General features: G+C 35.3%; 2 protein-coding genes across 3 annotated transcripts; both read left to right on the top strand.

Moving 5' to 3' along the window:
- The first annotated feature begins 3,393 nt into the window (after positions 1 to 3,393).
- On the top strand, positions 3,394 to 4,653 carry LOC110780809 (uncharacterized). The gene is made up of 5 exons (XM_056841972.1): positions 3,394 to 3,515; positions 3,618 to 3,893; positions 4,024 to 4,236; positions 4,323 to 4,391; positions 4,582 to 4,653. The coding sequence occupies exons 2-5, from the start codon at positions 3,687 to 3,689 to the stop codon at positions 4,651 to 4,653; spliced, it is 561 nt and encodes a 186-aa protein (XP_056697950.1). The 5' UTR covers positions 3,394 to 3,515; positions 3,618 to 3,686.
- Positions 4,453 to 6,094, top strand: LOC110780810 (uncharacterized). Of its 2 annotated transcripts, XM_021985119.2 has the most exons (6): positions 4,453 to 4,669; positions 4,756 to 4,959; positions 5,052 to 5,159; positions 5,237 to 5,318; positions 5,404 to 5,505; positions 5,611 to 6,094. In XM_021985119.2, exons 1-6 carry the CDS (start codon positions 4,665 to 4,667, stop codon positions 5,707 to 5,709), a joined length of 600 nt encoding a protein of 199 aa, XP_021840811.1. In that variant the 5' UTR covers positions 4,453 to 4,664; the 3' UTR covers positions 5,710 to 6,094. The 2 variants fall into 2 exon arrangements, with proteins under 2 accessions (XP_021840811.1, XP_056683439.1); XM_056827461.1 differs by lacking the exon at positions 5,052 to 5,159.
- Positions 6,095 to 24,949: the final 18,855 nt, after the last annotated feature.

Genomic DNA, 24,949 nt, shown 5'->3' with positions numbered 1-24,949 from the left:
TGTAAACTTTTATGACAGGTATTTATTGTATTCCCGGTATTGGGAAGGATATTTATACATCTAATGAGAATGTTCGAGCTACATAGAATTAAGTTGCTAAACTAAAATATATAAAAAAAAAACAAAAGATATGTCATTGGCGTCGCACATTAGACTAACGTGCTACGCAAATGACTTATTTTTTTGGCGCCCAAAAAGTCATTTGCCACTAGTGGAAAAAACCCCTGTTGTAGCCCCCTTGTTGAGGGGGGCATACATAAGCGCGCCTCAATAGCTACTTAGTCAACGCGGGTCAAATATTTTACTATTCTATTGAGGCGGGCTTTTGTGGTGTTCGCTTCTACAGAAGCTGTTGAAGGGGGCTTTCCTTGCCCGCCTCAATAGAAAGAAGCTGTTGAAGGGGGCTTTTAATTGCCCGCCTCAATAGGGTCTTTCTGTTGAAGGGGGCTTTTAATTGCCCGCCTCAATAGGCTACATTAAATTTAAATCAATTACAACCACCGCCAAACAGATAAGCTACTCTTCACATCTCGTCGTACTTCACATCTCTTCCAACGCAACCTATCCTCACCGCGCGACTCCACCACCACCATAACCACCACCACCACCTTCCTCACCGCGCGGCTCCACCACCACCATCTGAAGGAGAGTTTCCCCACCGTCGTCTTTCCTACCTTCCCGCGACTCCATCTGTTTCACACAATCGATTTGTGAAGCTAGGTTAGTTTTTATTTGCAATTATTTGGGTAATAATCCTCTTTTTTCTCGTGCATTTTCCACTTCATTTCATTTTTTTTTGATTTCCCTTGTTCATCGACCTAATTGCCCCTATTTGTTGTTTGAATTCCTGCTCGACCTAACTCCATCTGTTTTTTGTTTGAATTCCTGCTTGAATTTCATTTTTGTTTGAATTTCTCGTGCTAGGTTAGTTTTCTGTTTTGGATTACATGGCTTTTGGTGAAATGCCATTTGATTTAATGTCTGGCTTTTGGCATTGGACAGACTACTAAAGAGACTTAATTACCCAGGAGCGACTGAATTTGGGGTGGATTTGTCTCAGGCCAACATCTCAATTCAACTTGATGTTGGGAAGGGAGGAAATAGTGGCTCAAATGCTATAGCACCCGTTGTAGAGGTAGGTTATGAGGTTCTCTGATACTTTCTTTTGTTTATGAGGTAGCACCTTTCTTTTGTTTATCACTATTCTCTGATACTTAGAGCTGACTGACTGTCTGCCAGATTGCCTTGATATTATGCTAAAATGACATCTACGAGGTTACTTGTATATGACTTGATCTGCACAGTTCTGATCTGAGCTGTGCAGATCAGTGCACAGAACTGGTCAGTTCTGATCAGTTCTGTGCATTGATCTGCACAGTTCTGATCTGAGCTGTGCAGATCAGTGCGTAGAACTGGTCAGTTATGATTTTTTTTTGGGTTGTTTTTTTAGGTGAGGTTTGATTTGGGATTTTTTTGCATGTTAGGTGTAATACCATAAGGCCATTATTTTAGGTATAGCTTTGTCAATGGCCAATTGTAGCATTTTGCCCTTAATATAAAAAAACAAGACATAATGTATACACAACCTACCCGTTGTCTACTTGCCCATGACTTCATTTTGCTAACCACAACTAAAGATTTCATTTATGCTGAGCTTCTCTAAAGAGTAGACGAGTGAGCACAATAGTCTTTTGTCATATTTACTTTTCTCTTATTGCCGTAATTGAATTTGTTTTGTAGTCATTATTTCGTTTGGAAACCAAAATTCTTTATGAATTTGTTTTGTAGGCAGACTTTCATAGTCTTCATTTGAAACATGTATCAATTTTATTATAACTGAAAACTGAGTATTGCTCTCTTTTCTAAGTATTGCTCTCTTTTCTAAGTATTGCTCCCTTTACTAAGTATTGCTCTCTTTTCTTTGTTGCAGGACCGTAGCTACCATGGATGATCATCGTGATAATGAAATACAGGGAATTGATGGAGCTAGTCATCCTACGGGGGAATCACAAGGTACCAACACTAGTAAAAAGACCAAATTCCGTGGTCCGTCAAAAGGAGTTCAAGCCAAAAAGCCTATGCATCTTCAGTATAATCAATATGGAATCCCCGATGGAGAATGGTCAGGAGAATACGGGAAGCAAGTTGGGTCTTGTGCTGCTAGAATTAACATTAATGTGAAAGAATATTCAACGTTAGATGAACACACAAAGAAGGGGTTTTGGGAGGAGACCAAGGTAAACATTGAATAAAAACTTGATTTGTATTCTCCTAGATTATCTATTTGTGTAGCATACGTTTCTAACAATCTCTTATCCATAAAATTAACAGCTTCTGTTCCACATTATTGATGATCCGGCTAAAAGGAGAGAAAAATATTTTCATATGTGTGTGGCGAAACGCTTTGGAGCTTTCAAGTCCAGGTTAACGCGGCGTTGGATAACTAAGAAAGAAAAAATTCCGAAACATCAGACAAATGACATGCCTTGGGACATCTACCATCAAATCACAGAGGATGATTGGATAACATTTGTGATGGAACGAAACAAGCCGGAGATGTTGGTAATAATGAATTTACTTTGCTAGATATTTTTTTATATAATTATATGATTAGTTTGTTGTTGCCATCTTTAAATGTTCGACATGTTCTTTATGTGTTTTTTGACAGGTTCGTAGAGAAAAAGCAAGTAAAAGTGCATTACAAAACAAGCACCCACATCGCACAGGCCAAAAGGGTTATGTTAGAAAGAGACCGGAGTGGATAAATGATGGGCGACTACCGCCAGAGGCAGCTTTAACCCTCTCAAGTAGCTCCTCCTCAGTGACCTCATCACTCACCACAGCGCCAGATAGATTTAAGAAGTTTAGATCAGTAGAGTGGATCTTGGCTCATCAAGTTAAAAACAAAGAGGGAAAGTGGGAAGTTGACCCGAATGATAAAGAAGCCGTAAATATTGCTAAGATGGCTGTAAGTGCATATGAAATTTTACGTTCTATATCCTTTTCTTTCCTAATTCCTAGTTCTATTGCTAAGATTGCTTCTCCTTTCCATCATGTATACCATCTAATTTTTACTTTCCTAATTCTTATAGTTGGAGTACATAGAAGAAGAGGGAAAAGGAAATATTTCATTCACCCAGGGAGAAGATGCCCTCACCAAGGCTATGGGAAAAAAGGATCACCGTGGGCGTGTCAAGGCAACAGGTGGAGTTAATGTCGGTTACAAAGTTGCTTTCGGTCCAATAGACCGAAGTAGTAGATGTGGTCATATTGAACCATCACCGGAGGCTATCGAATCAATCAGAGCTTCGGTGAGAAGGGAGTTTGAAGATCAATTAGAGAGAAAGGTGGCGGAGGCCCTCCAAAACCAACTAGCCACATTGAAAGCAACCGGTCAACTAAACACCCTCTCTACCCCCGCACTTGATTCTGCTCTTGTAAGTGATGAGTTTGATGTTAACCGTGCACTCGTAACCTGTTGTCCGAGTTCATCGCAGCAACCACGCGAGCTGAAGGTATATATTCTCTATAGTGCATACACTCAAAACACCCCTAGCTAGGTTTTTAATATTGTACTTTGTAGTGATTTCTGAAATTTTGTAAATTTATTTGTGAAGGCCATAACTCCATGTCGTCTTGCCCTTGAGGATAAAGTTTTGGGTAACAAAGTGATAGTGGCAGATGGTATGGCGTACCCATTGGATGGTTCGTTGCACCAACACTTTAGATCGATGAAGCCTAGTCATTATAAGGTCCAAGTTGATTGTATTTACGACGGACATGATGATGACACTCTTCCGGTACCTACTGGAGATGGATTCAATAACTTAGGCAGGGCTCTTGCTAGTTTTGTGCAATGGCCAATTCACTTGGTGATTTTCGAAGAAGACGAGGTATAAATTTTTTATTATTAATTGTCATTCATTGCGTTATGCATCTTTTTATTTATTATTGCTATTTGCCTACCTCTGTTTTGAATTAGATTCAGAGCCTTGAACTCCTTTGGTTTCTACCTCTGTTTAGGAGTACTCTACTCCACGCCCAACAAAGAAGTCCAGGAGTCAGATTTTTGAAGAGGTGGTTGGTAGCTCCAAAGAGAAGAAAAACGAATTAATTGTCAAAGAGAAGACAACAGAATTAGTTGTCAAAGATAAGACAACAGAATTAATTGTCAAAGAGAAGGCAACACTTGATTTAGGGTCCAAAGAGAAGACAACACTGAAGTTAACGGCCAAGGTAAACCATATGCTTCCCACTCCCCTGTGCTTCAACACTGAAATCAAAACTGAACTTTTCATGCTAGCTTAACATTATTGTTACAGGAAAATTCATGCTCAAATAAGTTGGAGTCGAAATCGAAGTCGAAGAACTCTAATAAATCCAAAGAGATGGTAGGTAGTTGTGATCGTAAAACTGAAGAATCAGCCGCCAAAAGTAAGAAGGAAAATTTGGCAGACGACACAATTCAAGGTCTTGGCCCATCATGCAATTATTTGAAGTTTATCATCAATACGGCGCCCGGTGATGTATATAAAAATACTTCAATCCCATTGCCCGCTTCGGTTTGGCATTATGACGAAGATCGACAAACTTATGTACATGAGGTTGACGTTGAAGAGTTCCTTAGAGGGGCGTGCCTCAACATTTCAGTGATCCAAGTCTATATGATGTAAACTTTTCCATCGATATTTTTGTTTTTGGTTTTGTCAACTATAATAGTTTTTGAAATTTTTGCATTATACATTTACTTTGTAGGTGTTTATTCCACGAACACACCTTTGCATTTGACAACTCTCAGATTGGGTTTGTTTGTCCCGAGGCAATGTCAAGCTCTAGAATCAAGGCCAACCCTCAGGCTGCATCAATGTATTTGAAAGTAGTTTTCAATGCTGAAATTGAAAAGGAGAAGAAGGGTGATCCTAACATTACCAAGTGGTTTTTGATCCCATACCATCAAGAGTAAGTGTTAGAGATTGATTGATATTTGGTAAATAGCTATGTTATTGTTATTTTCATGCATAAGGTTGCAATAACATTTATATATAATGCAGAAATCATTGGATTTTGTACGTGTTAGACCTACGTAGAGGTTGTGCGTATATTTTCGACTCTGCGATAGGTTCCAACCGAGAAAATAGTGCATGGGGAATCTTGTGTTTGTAAGTTACTTTCAATTCTTTTTAAGTTATTTCTTTTCGTGCCGAATCAGATTCATGAAGTTTTACTCAACTTCCAGGGCATACCAAGTGTACAAGTTTAATGATGGGATTTGTCCGAATAGAGCGACTATGCAGGGGTTGAAAGGCTTCCATGTAAAGGTATATCATGCTTACTAATTAGCTTTACTTTTTTTTTGGGTAACTATTACTTGGATATATAATTTATGATTTATCTCCAAATCAGTGTGCTCAACAAGTCGGCGCCCGCGAGTGTGGCTATTACGTTATGAAGTTCATGCATGAAATAGTCACGTTACACCATAACACTGATGAGTGGTTAGATAATGTTCGTTCTTTTACAATATGTTAGTTGAACTACTAATACTAGTACTTTTACGTAGTAGAATTCTTAATTTACAAGTAGCATTACTTATCATGTTACTTATTTCAGGCTTACACTCCAAGAAATGCGCCTTATACCGATGAGGAAATAGATGTGGTTCGTGAGCAATGGGCTAAGTTTTTTACAACCGAGTATTTATTTACTTAGGTTGTTTAGACACAAAGATGGAAGCGTTTATATCTTCATGGATTTGGTAAAGTTCTTTAATTTTTCCATAATTACAAGTCTGCTGGATTTGCTAATTTATTGCTTTGAATACTAATCTGCTGGTCTTGCTGCTGCTGCATGTGAATTCTGATCTGGTGGTCTTTAGAATTTCACTTCCATCTGTGTGTTTCTCCTCTGTTTGCTTCTGTTGCTGCTCTGTATGTTATTGTTTCTGCTTTGCTTCATTTGTTTGCTCGGCACTTGGATTGTGGGGTTCGTTTGCCCCTTAGATACCCTTAAGTTGAATGTGTGTGCAGATGTGCTAGATCTAGTTCACCTTCGAATTGGTTCTCCTAAAAAGGCAGAATGTTGTAGTCTTGTTAGTAACCTAAGCTAGTGGTCATGTGTGTGGTCAAAATTTGCTGTATACATGTGTGTGGTCAGAATATATACACTTAGACTGCATTCTTACAGTGTTATCTTTCAAAACAACTGCTCAGATGCAACTGTGACGAAGATTCAATGTTTTGGAATTGCTAGATTTGCATAGTTTCTCATGTGGCTTTAGTTTAAGTAAAAACAAGCTTACATTGTCTGAGCTAGTAAAAATTGCTGCCAAAAAACTACATATTTTCCCTTTTCTGCTCCTGCTTCTTTATATTTAGCTTCCACAGCTTCTTTCAGCTTCCTTGAAATTGAAACCTTTAAGGGGGAAGCTAGATGTTGTGGTATGTCCTTAACATGACTAATATACATAGTTTTAACTTTCTAAAACTCATTCGAATCTATTTATGCACATTTAAGGCTCATTAGGTCGTTATAGGTCATGTTTAGAGCTAAAATGACATTTCCGCTCCCAACTTTGAACTAAAGAACCTAAGGACTCATTTGATTCTTATTACATGATTAATATGCATAGTTTTAACTTTCTAAAACTCATTCGAATCTATTTATGCACATTTAAGGCTCATTAGGTCGTTATAGGTCATGTTTAGAGCTAAAATGACATTTCCGCTCCCAACTTTGAACTAAAGAACCTAAGGACTCATTTGATTCTTATTACATGATTAATATGCATAGTTTGAACTTTCTAAAACTCATTCGAATCTATTTATGCACATTTAAGGCTCATTAGGTCGTTATAGGTCATGTTTAGAGCTAAAATGACATTTCCGCTCCCAACTTTGAACTAAAGAACCTAAGAACTCATTTGATTCTTATTACACGACTAATATACATAGTTTTAACTTTCTAAAACTCATTCGAATCTATTTATGCACATTTAAGGCTCATTAGGTCGTTATAGGTCATGTTTAGAGCTAAAATGACATTTCCGCTCCCAACTTTGAACTAAAGAACCTAAGGACTCATTTGATTCTTATTACATGACTAATATGCATAGTTTTAACTTTCTAAAACTCATTCGAATCTATTTATGCACATTTAAGGCTCATTAGGTCGTTATAGGTCATGTTTAGAGCTAAAATGACATTTCCGCTCCCAACTTTGAACTAAAGAACCTAAGGACTCATTTGATTCTTATTACATGACTAATATACATAGTTTTAACTTTCTAAAACTCATTCGAATCTATTTATGCACATTTAAGCCTCATTAGGTCGTTATAGGTCATGTTTAGAGCTAAAATGACATTTCCGCTCCCAACTTTAAACTAAAGAACCTAAGGACTCATTTGATTCTTATTACATGACTAATATACATAGTTTTAACTTTCTAAAACTCATTCGAATCTATTTATGCACATTTAAGGCTCATTAGGTCGTTATAGGTCATGTTTAGAGCTAAAATGACATTTCCGCTCCCAACTTTGAACTAAAGAACCTAAGGACTCATTTGATTCTTATTACATGACTAATATGCATAGTTTTAACTTTCTAAAACTCATTCGAATCTATTTATGCACATTTAAGGCTCATTAGGTCGTTATAGGTCATGTTTAGAGCTAAAATGACATTTCCGCTCCCAACTTTGAACTAAAGAACCTAAGGACTCATTTGATTCTTATTACATGATTAATATGCATAGTTTTAACTTTCTAACACTCATTCGAATCTATTTATGCACATTTAAGGCTCATTAGGTCGTTATAGGTCATGTTTAGAGCTAAAATGACATTTCCGCTCCCAACTTTGAACTAAAGAACCTAAGGACTCATTTAATTCTTATTACATGACTAATATACATAGTTTTAACTTTCTAAAACTCATTCGAATCTATTTATGCACATTTAAGGCTCATTAGGTCGTTATAGGTCATGTTTAGAGCTAAAATGACATTTCCGCTCCCAACTTTGAACTAAAGAACCTAAGGACTCATTTGATTCTTATTACATGATTAATATGAATAGTTTTAACTTTCTAAAACTCATTCGAATCTATTTATGCACATTTAAGACTCATTAGGTCGTTATAGGTCATGTTTAGAGCTAAAATGACATTTCCGCTCCCAACTTTGAACTAAAGAACCTAAGGACTCATTTGATTCTTATTACATGACTAATATGCATAGTTTTAACTTTCTAACACTCATTCGAATCTATTTATGCACATTTAAGGCTCATTAGGTCGTTATAGGTCATGTTTAGAGCTAAAATGACATTTCCGCTCCCAACTTTGAACTAAAGAACCTAAGGACTCATTTGATTCTTATTACATGACTAATATACATAGTTTTAACTTTCTAAAACTCATTCGAATCTATTTATGCACATTTAAGGCTCATTAGGTCGTTATAGGTCATGTTTAGAGCTAAAATGACATTTCCGCTCCCAACTTTGAACTAAAGAACCTAAGGACTCATTTGATTCTTATTACATGATCAATATGCATAGTTTTAACTTTCTAAAACTCATTCGAATCTATTTATGCACATTTAAGGCTCATTAGGTCGTTATAGGTCATGTTTAGAGCTAAAATGACATTTCCGCTCCCAACTTTGAACTAAAGAACCTAAGGACTCATTTGATTCTTATTACATGATTAATATGCATAGTTTTAACTTTCTAAAACTCATTCGAATCTATTTATGCACATTTAAGGCTCATTAGGTCGTTATAGGTCATGTTTAGAGCTAAAATGACATTTCCGCTCCCAACTTTGAACTAAAGAACCTAAGAACTCATTTGATTCTTATTACACGACTAATATACATAGTTTTAACTTTCTAAAACTCATTCGAATCTATTTATGCACATTTAAGGCTCATTAGGTCGTTATAGGTCATGTTTAGAGCTAAAATGACATTTCCGCTCCCAACTTTGAACTAAAGAACCTAAGGACTCATTTGATTCTTATTACATGACTAATATGCATAGTTTTAACTTTCTAAAACTCATTCGAATCTATTTATGCACATTTAAGGCTCATTAGGTCGTTATAGGTCATGTTTAGAGCTAAAATGACATTTCCGCTCCCAACTTTGAACTAAAGAACCTAAGGACTCATTTGATTCTTATTACATGACTAATATACATAGTTTTAACTTTCTAAAACTCATTCGAATCTATTTATGCACATTTAAGGCTCATTAGGTCGTTATAGGTCATGTTTAGAGCTAAAATGACATTTCCGCTCCCAACTTTAAACTAAAGAACCTAAGGACTCATTTGATTCTTATTACATGACTAATATACATAGTTTTAACTTTCTAAAACTCATTCGAATCTATTTATGCACATTTAAGGCTCATTAGGTCGTTATAGGTCATGTTTAGAGCTAAAATGACATTTCCGCTCCCAACTTTGAACTAAAGAACCTAAGGACTCATTTGATTCTTATTACATGACTAATATGCATAGTTTTAACTTTCTAAAACTCATTCGAATCTATTTATGCACATTTAAGGCTCATTAGGTCGTTATAGGTCATGTTTAGAGCTAAAATGACATTTCCGCTCCCAACTTTGAACTAAAGAACCTAAGGACTCATTTGATTCTTATTACATGATTAATATGCATAGTTTTAACTTTCTAACACTCATTCGAATCTATTTATGCACATTTAAGGCTCATTAGGTCGTTATAGGTCATGTTTAGAGCTAAAATGACATTTCCGCTCCCAACTTTGAACTAAAGAACCTAAGGACTCATTTAATTCTTATTACATGACTAATATACATAGTTTTAACTTTCTAAAACTCATTCGAATCTATTTATGCACATTTAAGGCTCATTAGGTCGTTATAGGTCATGTTTAGAGCTAAAATGACATTTCCGCTCCCAACTTTGAACTAAAGAACCTAAGGACTCATTTGATTCTTATTACATGATTAATATGAATAGTTTTAACTTTCTAAAACTCATTCGAATCTATTTATGCACATTTAAGACTCATTAGGTCGTTATAGGTCATGTTTAGAGCTAAAATGACATTTCCGCTCCCAACTTTGAACTAAAGAACCTAAGGACTCATTTGATTCTTATTACATGACTAATATGCATAGTTTTAACTTTCTAACACTCATTCGAATCTATTTATGCACATTTAAGGCTCATTAGGTCGTTATAGGTCATGTTTAGAGCTAAAATGACATTTCCGCTCCCAACTTTGAACTAAAGAACCTAAGGACTCATTTGATTCTTATTACATGACTAATATACATAGTTTTAACTTTCTAAAACTCATTCGAATCTATTTATGCACATTTAAGGCTCATTAGGTCGTTATAGGTCATGTTTAGAGCTAAAATGACATTTCCGCTCCCAACTTTGAACTAAAGAACCTAAGGACTCATTTGATTCTTATTACATGATTAATATGCATAGTTTTAACTTTCTAAAACTCATTCGAATCTATTTATGCACATTTAAGGCTCATTAGGTCGTTATAGGTCATGTTTAGAGCTAAAATGACATTTCCGCTCCCAACTTTGAACTAAAGAACCTAAGGACTCATTTGATTCTTATTACATGATTAATATGCATAGTTTTAACTTTCTAAAACTCATTCGAATCTATTTATGCACATTTAAGGCTCATTAGGTCGTTATAGGTCATGTTTAGAGCTAAAATGACATTTCCGCTCCCAACTTTGAACTAAAGAACCTAAGGACTCATTTGATTCTTATTACATGACTAATATGCATAGTTTTAACTTTCTAAAACTCATTCGAATCTATTTATGCACATTTAAGGCTCATTAGGTCGTTATAGGTCATGTTTAGAGCTAAAATGACATTTCCGCCCCAACTTTGAACTAAAGAACCTAAGGACTCATTTGATTCTTATTACATGACTAATATACATAGTTTTAACTTTCTAAAACTCATTCGAATCTATTTATGCACATTTAAGGCTCATTAGGTCGTTATAGGTCATGTTTAGAGCTAAAATGACATTTCCGCTCCCAACTTTGAACTAAAGAACCTAAGGACTCATTTGATTCTTATTACATGACTAATATGCATAGTTTTAACTTTCTAAAACTCATTCGAATCTATTTATGCACATTTAAGGCTCATTAGGTCGTTATAGGTCATGTTTAGAGCTAAAATGACATTTCCGCTCCCAACTTTGAACTAAAGAACCTAAGGACTCATTTGATTCTTATTACATGACTAATATACATAGTTTTAACTTTCTAAAACTCATTCGAATCTATTTATGCACATTTAAGGCTCATTAGGTCGTTATAGGTCATGTTTAGAGCTAAAATGACATTTCCGCTCCCAACTTTAAACTAAAGAACCTAAGGACTCATTTGATTCTTATTACATGACTAATATACATAGTTTTAACTTTCTAAAACTCATTCGAATCTATTTATGCACATTTAAGGATCATTAGGTCGTTATAGGTCATGTTTAGAGCTAAAATGACATTTCCGCTCCCAACTTTGAACTAAAGAACCTAAGGACTCATTTGATTCTTATTACATGACTAATATGCATAGTTTTAACTTTCTAAAACTCATTCGAATCTATTTATGCACATTTAAGGCTCATTAGGTCGTTATAGGTCATGTTTAGAGCTAAAATGACATTTCCGCTCCCAACTTTGAACTAAAGAACCTAAGGACTCATTTGATTCTTATTACATGATTAATATGCATAGTTTTAACTTTCTAAAACTCATTCGAATCTATTTATGCACATTTAAGGCTCATTAGGTCGTTATAGGTCATGTTTAGAGCTAAAATGACATTTCCGCTCCCAACTTTGAACTAAAGAACCTAAGGACTCATTTGATTCTTATTACATGACTAATATACATAGTTTTAACTTTCTAAAACTCATTCGAATCTATTTATGCACATTTAAGGCTCATTAGGTCGTTATAGGTCATGTTTAGAGCTAAAATGACATTTCCGCTCCCAACTTTGAACTAAAGAACCTAAGGACTCATTTGATTCTTATTACATGACTAATATACATAGTTTTAACTTTCTAAAACTCATTCGAATCTATTTATGCACATTTAAGGCTCATTAGGTCGTTATAGGTCATGTTTAGAGCTAAAATGACATTTCCGCTCCCAACTTTGAACTAAAGAACCTAAGGACTCATTTGATTCTTATTACATGATTAATATGCATAGTTTTAACTTTCTAACACTCATTCGAATCTATTTATGCACATTTAAGGCTCATTAGGTCGTTATAGGTCATGTTTAGAGCTAAAATGACATTTCCGCTCCCAACTTTGAACTAAATAACCTAAGGACTCATTTGATTCTTATTACATGACTAATATACATAGTTTTAACTTTCTAAAACTCATTCGAATCTATTTATGCACATTTAAGGCTCATTAGGTCGTTATAGGTCATGTTTAGAGCTAAAATGACATTTCCGCTCCCAACTTTAAACTAAAGAACCTAAGGACTCATTTGATTCTTATTACATGACTAATATACATAGTTTTAACTTTCTAAAACTCATTCGAATCTATTTATGCACATTTAAGGCTCATTAGGTCGTTATAGGTAATGTTTAGAGCTAAAATGACATTTCCGCTCCCAACTTTGAACTAAAGAACCTAAGGACTCATTTGATTCTTATTACATGACTAATATGCATAGTTTTAACTTTCTAAAACTCATTGGAATCTATTTATGCACATTTAAGGCTCATTAGGTCGTTATAGGTCATGTTTAGAGCTAAAATGACATTTCCGCTCCCAACTTTGAACTAAAGAACCTAAGGACTCATTTGATTCTTATTACATGATTAATATGCATAGTTTTAACTTTCTAAAACTCATTCGAATCTATTTATGCACATTTAAGGCTCATTAGGTCGTTATAGGTCATGTTTAGAGCTAAAATGACATTTCCGCTCCCAACTTTGAACTAAAGAACCTAAGGACTCATTTAATTCTTATTACATGACTAATATACATAGTTTTAACTTTCTAAAACTCATTCGAATCTATTTATGCACATTTAAGGCTCATTAGGTCGTTATAGGTCATGTTTAGAGCTAAAATGACATTTCCGCTCCCAACTTTGAACTAAAGAACCTAAGGACTCATTTGATTCTTATTACATGATTAATATGCATAGTTTTAACTTTCTAAAACTCATTCGAATCTATTTATGCACATTTAAGGCTCATTAGGTCGTTATAGGTCATGTTTAGAGCTAAAATGACATTTCCGCTCCCAACTTTGAACTAAAGAACCTAAGGACTCATTTGATTCTTATTACATGACTAATATACATAGTTTTAACTTTCTAAAACTCATTCGAATCTATTTATGCACATTTAAGGCTCATTAGGTCGTTATAGGTCATGTTTAGAGCTAAAATGACATTTCCGCTCCCAACTTTGAACTAAAGAACCTAAGGACTCATTTGATTCTTATTACATGACTAATATACATAGTTTTAACTTTCTAAAACTCATTCGAATCTATTTATGCACATTTAAGGCTCATTAGGTCGTTATAGGTCATGTTTAGAGCTAAAATGACATTTCCGCTCCCAACTTTGAACTAAAGAACCTAAGGACTCATTTGATTCTTATTACATGATTAATATGCATAGTTTTAACTTTCTAAAACTCATTCGAATCTATTTATGCACATTTAAGGCTCATTAGGTCGTTATAGGTCATGTTTAGAGCTAAAATGACATTTCCGCTCCCAACTTTGAACTAAAGAACCTAAGGACTCATTTGATTCTTATTACATGACTAATATGCATAGTTTTAACTTTCTAAAACTCATTCGAATCTATTTATGCACATTTAAGGCTCATTAGGTCGTTATAGGTCATGTTTAGAGCTAAAATGACATTTCCGCTCCCAACTTTGAACTAAAGAACCTAAGGACTCATTTGATTCTTATTACATGACTAATATGCATAGTTTTAACTTTCTAAAACTCATTCGAATCTATTTATGCACATTTAAGGCTCATTAGGTCGTTATAGGTCATGTTTAGAGCTAAAATGACATTTCCGCTCCCAACTTTGAACTAAAGAACCTAAGGACTCATTTGATTCTTATTACATGACTAATATACATAGTTTTAACTTTCTAAAACTCATTCGAATCTATTTATGCACATTTAAGGCTCATTAGGTCGTTATAGGTCATGTTTAGAGCTAAAATGACATTTCCGCTCCCAACTTTGAACTAAAGAACCTAAGGACTCATTTGATTCTTATTACATGACTAATATACATAGTTTTAACTTTCTAAAACTCATTCGAATCTATTTATGCACATTTAAGGCTCATTAGGTCGTTATAGGTCATGTTTAGAGCTAAAATGACATTTCCGCTCCCAACTTTGAACTAAAGAACCTAAGGACTCATTTGATTCTTATTACATGACTAATATACATAGTTTTAACTTTCTAAAACTCATTCGAATCTATTTATGCACATTTAAGGCTCATTAGGTCGTTATAGGTCATGTTTAGAGCTAAAATGACATTTCCGCTCCCAACTTTGAACTAAAGAACCTAAGGACTCATTTGATTCTTATTACATGATTAATATGCATAGTTTTAACTTTCTAAAATCTATTTATGCACATTTAAGGCTCATTAGGTCGTTATAGGTCATGTTTAGAGCTAAAATGACATTTCCGCTCCCAACTTTGAACTAAAGAACCTAAGGACTCATTTGATTCTTATTACATGACTAATATGCATAGTTTTAACTTTCTAAAACTCATTCGAATCTATTTATGCACATTTAAGGCTCATTAGGTCGTTATAGGTCATGTTTAGAGCTAAAATGACATTTCCGCTCCCAACTTTGAACTAAAGAACCTAAGGACTCATTTGATTCTTATTACATGACTAATATGCATAGTTTTAACTTTCTAAAACTCATTCGAATCTATTTATGCACATTTAAGGCTCATTAGGTCGTTATAGGTCATGTTTAGAGCTAAAATGACATTTCCGCTCCCAACTTTGAACTAAAGAACCTAAGGACTCATTTGATTCTTATTACATGATTAATATGCATAGTTTTAACTTTCTAAAACTCATTCGAATCTATTTATGCACATTTAAGGCTCATTAGGTCGTTATAGGTCATGTTTAGAGCTAAAATGACATTTCCGCTCCCAACTTTGAACTAAAGAACCTAAGGACTCATTTGATTCTTATTACATGATTAATATGCATAGTTTTAACTTTCTAAAACTCATTCGAATCTATTTATGCACATTTAAGGCTCATTAGGTCGTTATAGGTCATGTTTAGAGCTAAAATGACATTTCCGCTCCCAACTTTGAACTAAAGAACCTAAGGACTCATTTGATTCTTATTACATGATTAATATGCATAGTTTTAACTTTCTAAAACTCATTCGAATCTATTTATGCACATTTAAGGCTCATTAGGTCGTTATAGGTCATGTTTAGAGCTAAAATGACATTTCCGCTCCCAACTTTGAACTAAAGAACCTAAGGACTCATTTGATTCTTATTACATGATTAATATGCATAGTTTTAACTTTCTAAAACTCATTCGAATCTATTTATGCACATTTAAGGCTCATTAGGTCGTTATAGGTCATGTTTAGAGCTAAAATGACATTTCCGCTCCCAACTTTGAACTAAAGAACCTAAGGACTCATTTGATTCTTATTACATGACTAATATACATAGTTTTAACTTTCTAAAACTCATTCGAATCTATTTATGCACATTTAAGGCTCATTAGGTCGTTATAGGTCATGTTTAGAGCTAAAATGACATTTCCGCTCCCAACTTTGAACTAAAGAACCTAAGGACTCATTTGATTCTTATTACATGACTAATATACATAGTTTTAACTTTCTAAAACTCATTCGAATCTATTTATGCACATTTAAGGCTCATTAGGTCGTTATAGGTCATGTTTAGAGCTAAAATGACATTTCCGCTCCCAACTTTGAACTAAAGAACCTAAGGACTCATTTGATTCTTATTACATGACTAATATACATAGTTTTAACTTTCTAAAACTCATTCGAATCTATTTATGCACATTTAAGGCTCATTAGGTCGTTATAGGTCATGTTTAGAGCTAAAATGACATTTCCGCTCCCAACTTTGAACTAAAGAACCTAAGGACTCATTTGATTCTTATTACATGACTAATATACATAGTTTTAACTTTCTAAAACTCATTCGAATCTATTTATGCACATTTAAGGCTCATTAGGTCGTTATAGGTCAACAACGTACTTAATTATCTCTATAGTCTGCAACTATATCTTTTAATTTTATGCTTCAATGGAATGTAAAGACAATATCGTGAGTGTAAACTTTGGTACTCATATATATTTTCCTTCCATGCAACTTGCAGGCTAGGGATCGAGTCGATTGGAAGAAAGTCAACACGACCTTACTTAAGGTTTGTAATGCATGATCTAAAGGGACCTAAGTGGCTGGATTAGAGACATTTGTTAGATTAGCTCTCTAGCCTTTTGTCTTTAGTTGTTAATATTAGTTGTAATTTGTTAGACTAGCTAGGTGTTTAAAAATTGTAAACATACGTACTATATATACGCTTTAATTTGCTCTGTTGGGTTAATATAAATGAAGTTAATGTAATGATTTATTTATCAAAGATAAGCAGATTCATACCTTTGCTATTTTGGTGTTGATTGGGTACAGGTTTCAATACTCAATGGAGTATATATCTAGTTGTGGTTATTGCCGCCTATTTTATATTTTAAAAGAATTTGGAAAAAAAAAATTAATGTTGTTGAAGGGGGCTTTTAATGTACGCCTCAACAACATATGAATTTATGGCGCCAATGTACTGGTATTGGCGCAAAAATAAGGACCTGTTGAGGGGGGCATTTAAGAAGTGAGCCTCAATAGAGGAGGCTGTTGAGGCGGGCTTCTTAAATGCCCCCCTCAACAGGTCCTCATTTTTCGCTTTTCTGTAGAGGTTGTTGAGGCGGGCTTTTGAAAGCCCCCCACAACAGATCACCTGTTGAGGCGAACAAAGCCCGCCTCAACAGATCACTGAGCTGTTGAAGCTACGTCTGTCGCAGCGGGCCTTGTTCGCCTCAATAAACCCAAAATGCCCCCCTCAACAGGTATTTTTTCCACTAGTGTGCGTCGCACATTAAGCTAGTGTGCGACGCAAATGACTTTCTTTTTTGTCGCCCAAAAAGTCATTTGCGTCGCACCTTAAGCTAATGTGCGATGAAAATCACTTATTTTTTGGCGCCTAAATAGTCATTTGCGTGGCATATTAAGCTAATGTGCGACGCAAATCACTTATTTTTTGGCGCCCAAATAGTCATTTTCTTCGCACATTAAGCTAATGTGCGACGCAAATGAGAGTCATTTGCGTCGCCCAAATGTGCGACGAAAATGACTTCAGACCTTTTACGTTGCACAAATGGCCTTAAAAGAGCGACGTAAATGAACACTTTTCCACTAGTTAATTTTTAATGTGATTATTATAATTGAAGAAAGCTAAAAAAAAAATTGAAAGTTTGGTGATTCCCAAATTACCGTAGGTCATTACAATAACACAAAAATATAGTTCCCATCTAGCCAACTGTGCCAGTGATCATTAACAAACTTTTTTGTTTTTGAGGTAAATCATTACCAAACCTTATTTAAGGTAATTAAATGTATTTTTAGATAACTACCAAACTTTATTTTGGGAATTACTAAACTTTATTTTTGGTAATGAAAAAACTGTATTTTTTTTTAAGGTAATTAACTATATTTTTGGGCAATTACGAACTTTGTTTTGGGAATTACCAAACTTTAATTTAGGGAAAGACAAAACTGTATTTTTGGGTAATGACCAAACTTTATTTTGACAGTCGTCGGTGAACATTTTCCGGTGTGACGGCGGTTGGTGTGGTGTTCCGGACTGATATGCTAATTTAATTAGAGTATGAATTAGTGTTTTTAAATATTTGAGAAATATTTTTTGCAGAAATATAATAAATAAAAATTAATTTTTAAATATTACAAATTATTTAACAAAAATAATAAAAAGTATTTATTGAAATAAAAAAAGATTAAAAAATAAAAAACCATAGTGGTCCTTGAAGGAAATATGTCCTTCACCCAAGATGCATTAGTCTAATACCAAGGTTCAGATTAATTGTGAACAATTAATTCAGTAAGATCAAGTGATCAGAACAGCTGGTTGAAGCAATGCTTCCGATCAGTGAGTTCTAATCCTAATTAGGCCCACAGCTTACTCTTTAATGAACCTATAAGGTCACACCATTGACATGTAACAAATCACCGGATTAAATGAACCGGAAATTCATTTAATAGCTTTTCGGGAATTAGTTCGGAAAAACATAAATATAAGATATGACGTTAGATCGGAATCGTATATCGTATTGCGTATATTCGTAAGCTAGGAGAAACCAATAATCGTATCGTACGACGTTGGACCGTATCGTACGACACGATAAATAAATTGTCAGACGATGATTTATACGCAAGCCGGAGTGCGGTCCACGAGCCGAGTGCGCGAAGCACTCGAGGCCCATGGGCGCGAATGCACACAGCAACAACACGGCAGCGCTGGCCCGAGGCCACGCGACTGCCCGTGTGCGCGCATAGCACAACAGCCCAGGCGCTGCACGCAGCGAGGAAAGGGCGCGGCCCAAAGCCCACTACCGTGCAGGCACATGGCCTTGTGCGTGTGTGTGAGTGTTGCTAGCCGCCTGAGCTTAAGCTTAGTCGGTTGGCACACTTACTTAATAGGTTATTCTAATAACCTAGCACACATGTTTTACACAACTCTAATCAGTTTAACCATAAAAAAAAAAGAGAAAACCCTAAACACTCTTTGTGCCTCCGTTACAACTGTTCTTCCCAAAAGTAAATATCTTGAGTGACTTCTAAGCCATAGATCTCAAGAGGGGTCTGAACGTGTCGGTGAACCAAGTGGAGGAATGACATATGGAGTTCTTGTACGTGTTCGTGACACGTTGAATCTAGGGAAAACACGCTACAAACGTAAGTCTGCATGATCTGTACTTTATACATGGTTCTTGGCTTTGGGGATTATTCCGCTATGTTAATACGTATTTTACTGTAAACCCCAACAATGGTATCATGAGCAACATGTATTTAAAGTACTTATTGGCATGTTATTTGTTTGTGATTAATGTTGAATTTAACTGAATTTTTCGTGAATTTTTCGAATTTTTCTAAGTTATTGGATAGATCGTAGAAAGTATTCTGAATTCTTAAAATGTCGCGAATTCGAGTTTTCTGACCCTAATATGATTGAAAACGGCGTTTTAAGATCAACCCATGAGAACATAATCGCAAAAACATGCCCCGAAGTTCGAGTTTATGGGCGTTTTTGTTAATTAATGAATTAAATTAACAAATTTGGTAACTTTTTCAAATAAATTACTCGACCTAAGAAACTCGGAATTAATTGAAATTTTGCGCTACTGTTCTTGGGTATATCTTGGTATTATGGTAATTTTTTCGGCCATAAATATTAAGTATAAACCCTAATTTGATTTTTCCCTAATTTAATGAATTTTATATCGTAAATCGATTTGTTAATTATTTAGATCTGAAAATTTATTTAGGTGGAAAGGGGAATATGATTTTATGTTTAAATGGCAAATATAAAAATTCATGGATTAAAATTTTGATTGGATTCGTTAATTTTAATCGATCCACTAAACCAAATTTGATAAAAATCTGAAATTTAAAAGTTTAAAACGATTTAAAATTTTGGATTGGATTATCAAACTTATTAAAAAATTTGTTGATATTGATCGTTCGTTAAATTTGAATAATTTGTTAGCCTAGATTTGTTATATTTCAATAATTGGATTGTTTGATATTTAATAAAATCACTCAAAACGTTATTTTTTATAATTAAAAACGAATAATTTTGTTAAAATTATGAAAATAATTTTTCGTGCAATTTCGTTTCGAATATTAAAAAATTGAATTATTTTTTTTATTTTTTTTAAAAAAAGGATCGGATAGTGAGCCACTTGCACGAAGCAAGGGCTGCTGCCCGTATGCGAGACGAATGGGCAAGGCACGCACACGAAGGCAGGCCATAGGGGCGCTGGCCTTGTGCGATGTGCCTGCGGGCTGCTAGCGATGGCGCAAGAGCGTGCCTTGTGCGATGCTTCATGGCCGAGCGCAGCGAACATCAACGAGAGCAGCAGGCAGTGGACATGGGCGACGCGCCTATGCGCTGTTGCGATGCTTCGTGCTTGAGCGATGGGCTTGCGCCCTCGTGTGGGTGCGATGCTACGATGGCACTGCACATCGTTGGGCTGGGCACTCGTCTAGCCCACGATGCATCCGAATATGCAATTTTGCTTCGTTTTATTTCAAGGCCCAAATTTCTGGCTTTGGGCTTAATTTTGCACGAAAGGGCTAACGGTGGACTTTTTTAATATTTTATTTTATTTGACTTGGGCCGGGCCGTGAGTTTAAATATTTTAAATTAAATTGTCCAAATTTAATTTGTTTAAGTGGGATCCATTCAATGAAATTAATTAAAATAATTAATTCTAATTATTTTTAGTAGGGCACCATTATTTTAATTAAATTAATTTTGATTAGAATAATTCTTAGGATTAATAATTCGGAATTGATTAATCTTTTAGGACGCGTTTTACGTGAACGTGTTTTTTAAATAAATCATGTAAATACTTGCATATTTATTTGGGGCATTCGTTTTAGGACACGAATGGATGAATGCATAGAAATTATTTTACGGTTTTTTCATGAAATGCCCCTGAGATTCGCAAGAATGCACCAAATACCCTCGCGTCTTTTGAATCACATAATATACCCCTATTTTTCCGTACTGTTCATGAAATGCACTTGGAGTTAACGGACGTTAGTTCTCCGTTAGCTGCAGTTTACCATTTTGCCCTTAATGCATATTATTCGACATAAATTCCAAATAAAAAAATCTGAACTTATTCTTTTTCTCTCTCCTCTCCCCTGTTCTTCCTCCTGCTCTCTAGTCGCCGGCGGCAGTCGATCTCCACTCTCTGGTCGCTGGCGGAGGCCGATCTTCGATCTCTGGTCGTCGGCGAGCCTAACTCACTATTTTCAAGGCCGATCCTCTTAATCCTTCACCATAAATCTTCTCAACCGTCTGACTTGTTTCCTGCAAATCTTCTCCTGCAACAAATTGTTCATAAAAATTGTGTTTAACAAACCCTAAAATCACCTAAATTCAGGAACCTCAAGCAATCTTGACCGCATAACCCAAATACCCATATCAAACACATGATCAATTGATTCCATGTTCAGATTGAACACTGATCTTATCAATCTTGTGTTATAAAAAGTTGAAAACAACTTCTAGGTATCCTAAAAATCAAGAATTGAGGAGAAAGAAGAGCTTCGATGAAAGGTTCCAGTTCCGGTTTTGGCTTCCGGTTTTACGACGAATGCTTCATGTTTTTCATTGAAATTAAGAGGTAAAACGGGTAAGGAAGATGGAGAAGAACATAAAGCCTTGTGATTTGGTTAAATCTCTGAAAAAGCTCTGGTGTAACTCGAATGTCCATCAATTTTTAAGAATCCCCTTTGTTTTCTCTCTGGTGTAACTCGTTTGCTTTGCTATAAATTGGTTGTTTTAGTGTCTATATATGGTTGTTTTAGTGTTAGCCTATAAATTTTGGTTATAAATTTTGGCATAAAACTTCTTATCTTGACCCTTTTATCTCTTATACAGTTGTACTCTTTCTCTTTTCTTGGATGTACTACTGGAATCCCATAAATTGGCATTCTAATGATTTTTATGGATGGGAAACATTTCGATAGTTATTGTGTTATTGTGTTATGATTTATATGATGTCTGTCTGGAAAGCATAACTGCTTGAATATTAAGTAGTTAGGTACTCATTTGTGTATTGTTGGGGTTCAGGAAAGAGTTGCTCTGTGACTGGCTATTTATGTTGGATATTGAGTCCAATGACGAGTAGAAGTCATCTTCTTGCAATACCAGGATACACTTATCAATAGATTCATTGGTTGTTGTCCTAGAATCCTTGTACTTAATTATCTTCTCATATTGTGCATTGGCCTTTTGGCTGTGATAAAAATATAAAATATAGAACTATGATCTAATCATGATTAAGGAAGGAAAGATTTTGCCTTCAGAGATTACTGTTAAGCTTCTCCAGCAAGCGATGCGGGAAAGTGGAAATGACAAGTTTCTTATTGATGGGTTCCCTCGCAATGAAGAGAACCGTGAAACCTTTGAATCTGTTGTGAGTCCCAGTTTTCTGTATGTTTCACTGAGCTCATTAAATTTTGTTCAACGCCGTGCAATCTCTTTGATTAAATTTCTTATGCGCTGCTGACTGGTATAGCACTAGAATTTGTTCCTTTTTTTTCCAGGAGAGGAGATGGAGAAGCGTCTTTTAAGTAGAAAGAAGGTTCCAAATGCTAAACTTTTCGATCTATGTTTTCTAATTTGATCAGCCAAGTTCTCTCTTGGCCTAATCTGGTTTGTACATGCACTGATTCTTTCTAGCCATGAAGGGTAGGGAAGATGATAACATGGAAGCCATCGGGAAGCGTTTGTTTCTCTTGATGTCTTTGAACTTCAAATAATTGCATGCATTGCTATAATTGATGTCTGATTTTATAGTGGCTTAATTAAACTAGCCGTTAGATTCAGTTCCTGCAATTTGGTTATTTGGTGCAAATAAGTTTACAAATAGGTGTATATTGTGCAATAAATTTATAAATAGGGACATGTGGTGAATTATAAACATGACTTAATGGAGGACTAACGGAAGGTCGGATAAGGGGTATTTGGTGCAAACTTAGGCAAAAATAGGGGTATATTATGTGATTCAAAAGACGCGAGGGTATTTGGTGCCTTATTGAGAAGGTTAGTGTAAGTTGAAGTAGTTGATAGATACTAACATGTGATGTATTGTAGGCCACTTTGCAAAGCATATATGTATTTTCCTCCCAATGATTGTTGAAGATTCACCCCATTCACAATTTTGTTTGCACATTATGCCGCCACAAAGAACACCTAACCAGAATAAAGTCCTCTCGAGATGAGTATGTTTAGTTTGTTTGCCAATATTTTCTAGAACTATGCCATGTCTAAAGTAGAGTGAACCATCTAGATTATTTGAGCACATTAGGCTCACCCACACTACACACTTTATCACGAGAGAGCATGTCATTAAGTAAACTTTGTTGGGCTTAGTAAGCTTTAGGAAGACACCCAAAATATGGTTTCGTATTTTAACTTCTATGTGTGTTTGTGAGGAGGATTGGATGTTGTCACTACCTTTGGTCTGGATCATGATTTTCCTTGCATCCTACTTTGTACATTATGTTGTGATGAGAGACATAAGTGGTCCGAAATCTTAATGTTTTATCCTTGTGTTCATGCTTCAATAGAGCTTCACTTTTTAAGTCTTGCTCGAGGACGAGCAAGAGTTTAACTTCGGGTTGTTTGATGTGCTTGTAATTTTTACATCTTTAGGAGCCAATCATGATATCTTTTGTGTACATATTAGCGTGGTTTAGTTGCATATAGTTGCATTCAAACTAAATCATATTCATTTGCCTTTCTTTGCTTGTTTTCTATGTAGAGATATTCTCTCCCTATATTTAGGTCAAGTCAAAGAAACTCATTGGAATAAGGAGTCACGCTAATCCAAAACAGAGAATAGCCACATCCATAAGGAACGGGCGTTGCCCCAAGGCTTCCTTACTTCCCTCCCATCACCATCTTTAAAGGACTTACATGAATGGGGAGCTAGATATATAGAAGGCACCCACAAGGTAAATTACATGGGCCAAGGAAATTTATGCAAAGGAGAAACTCCCCGGATAGTTTGAAGTCGTCGCAGAAGGATTCGGGAGAGAACTTGCACAAGGGTCAAATTTAACTGCCTATAATTCCTGGTCTACTAAAACTTTTGAGGTGATTCCAGTTGGAGGTTGTATCTTGTCTCTTTATATATTTCCAACGAGTGGTCGCACGTCTTTTTCGACGAGTATAAATGGAGTTATGATGTTTTTAAGGGAAGAAGTACATCGCAGGTCGCTGCATGGACCCTGTAACTTTCCCAAAGTAGTGCAGGCAGGGGCTCATGAAAAATCTACATTTGGGGTCGTTCAACTCTTACACGATCCGTGAAAGACCTGATGAACCCCATGTAAAACCTGACGGCAACCCTACTTCTTGGGCACATGTTCCCCTTAGTATAAATACAAGGCTACCCTTTAGGTCACATGTGTGCAGTGTGTATTAGACCCATTTTTCTGTCATATATTTTCCTTTGGGTTTACACACTCTCACCACTTTATTTCTTTCTAGATTATTTCTTTAATTCTTTAGTTTGTATTTTAATTTCTGATCTTGGAGTAAGATCTTCTCCTTCAATTCAAGTAGTTTATTTTGTTTACATGTTAAGTTTATTCATAGCTTTTATGCATTAGCTTTAGTTTTCATTTCTTGAAATTTACTTAATGAATTGTGGTTAAGTTTCTTAACCCAATTTGGTATGTTCTTGGTGTTCATCCTCGAGTTCATCTTTTAGTTTGATTTTCTTCACCCAAAAAAAAAATCATGTTTTACATGTCTGGTTTGCTTAAATCTTCTAGGTTTGAGATCTACCATGCGTGAGTAGTTTCCTTAGGCCTATGGCTTGGGTTACCCCTAGTAGAATTAGGGTATGATTCTCTTTCTCTTATGCTATTTTATTTTCAATAAATTGTTGTGGTGATTTGGGCCTTTTTCTTATTAGAATGACCATCCGGATGCCTACTCAATGCTTTTGTTCCTACACCCCTTGCGTGACCTTACA

The sequence above is a fragment of the Spinacia oleracea genome, chromosome 4 (assembly GCF_020520425.1).
Source record: "Spinacia oleracea cultivar Varoflay chromosome 4, BTI_SOV_V1, whole genome shotgun sequence".
NCBI classification, from domain to species: domain Eukaryota; kingdom Viridiplantae; phylum Streptophyta; class Magnoliopsida; order Caryophyllales; family Amaranthaceae; genus Spinacia; species Spinacia oleracea.
Note: the sequence above shows the minus strand (reverse complement) of the source record. Positions and strands in the feature narration are given on the sequence as shown.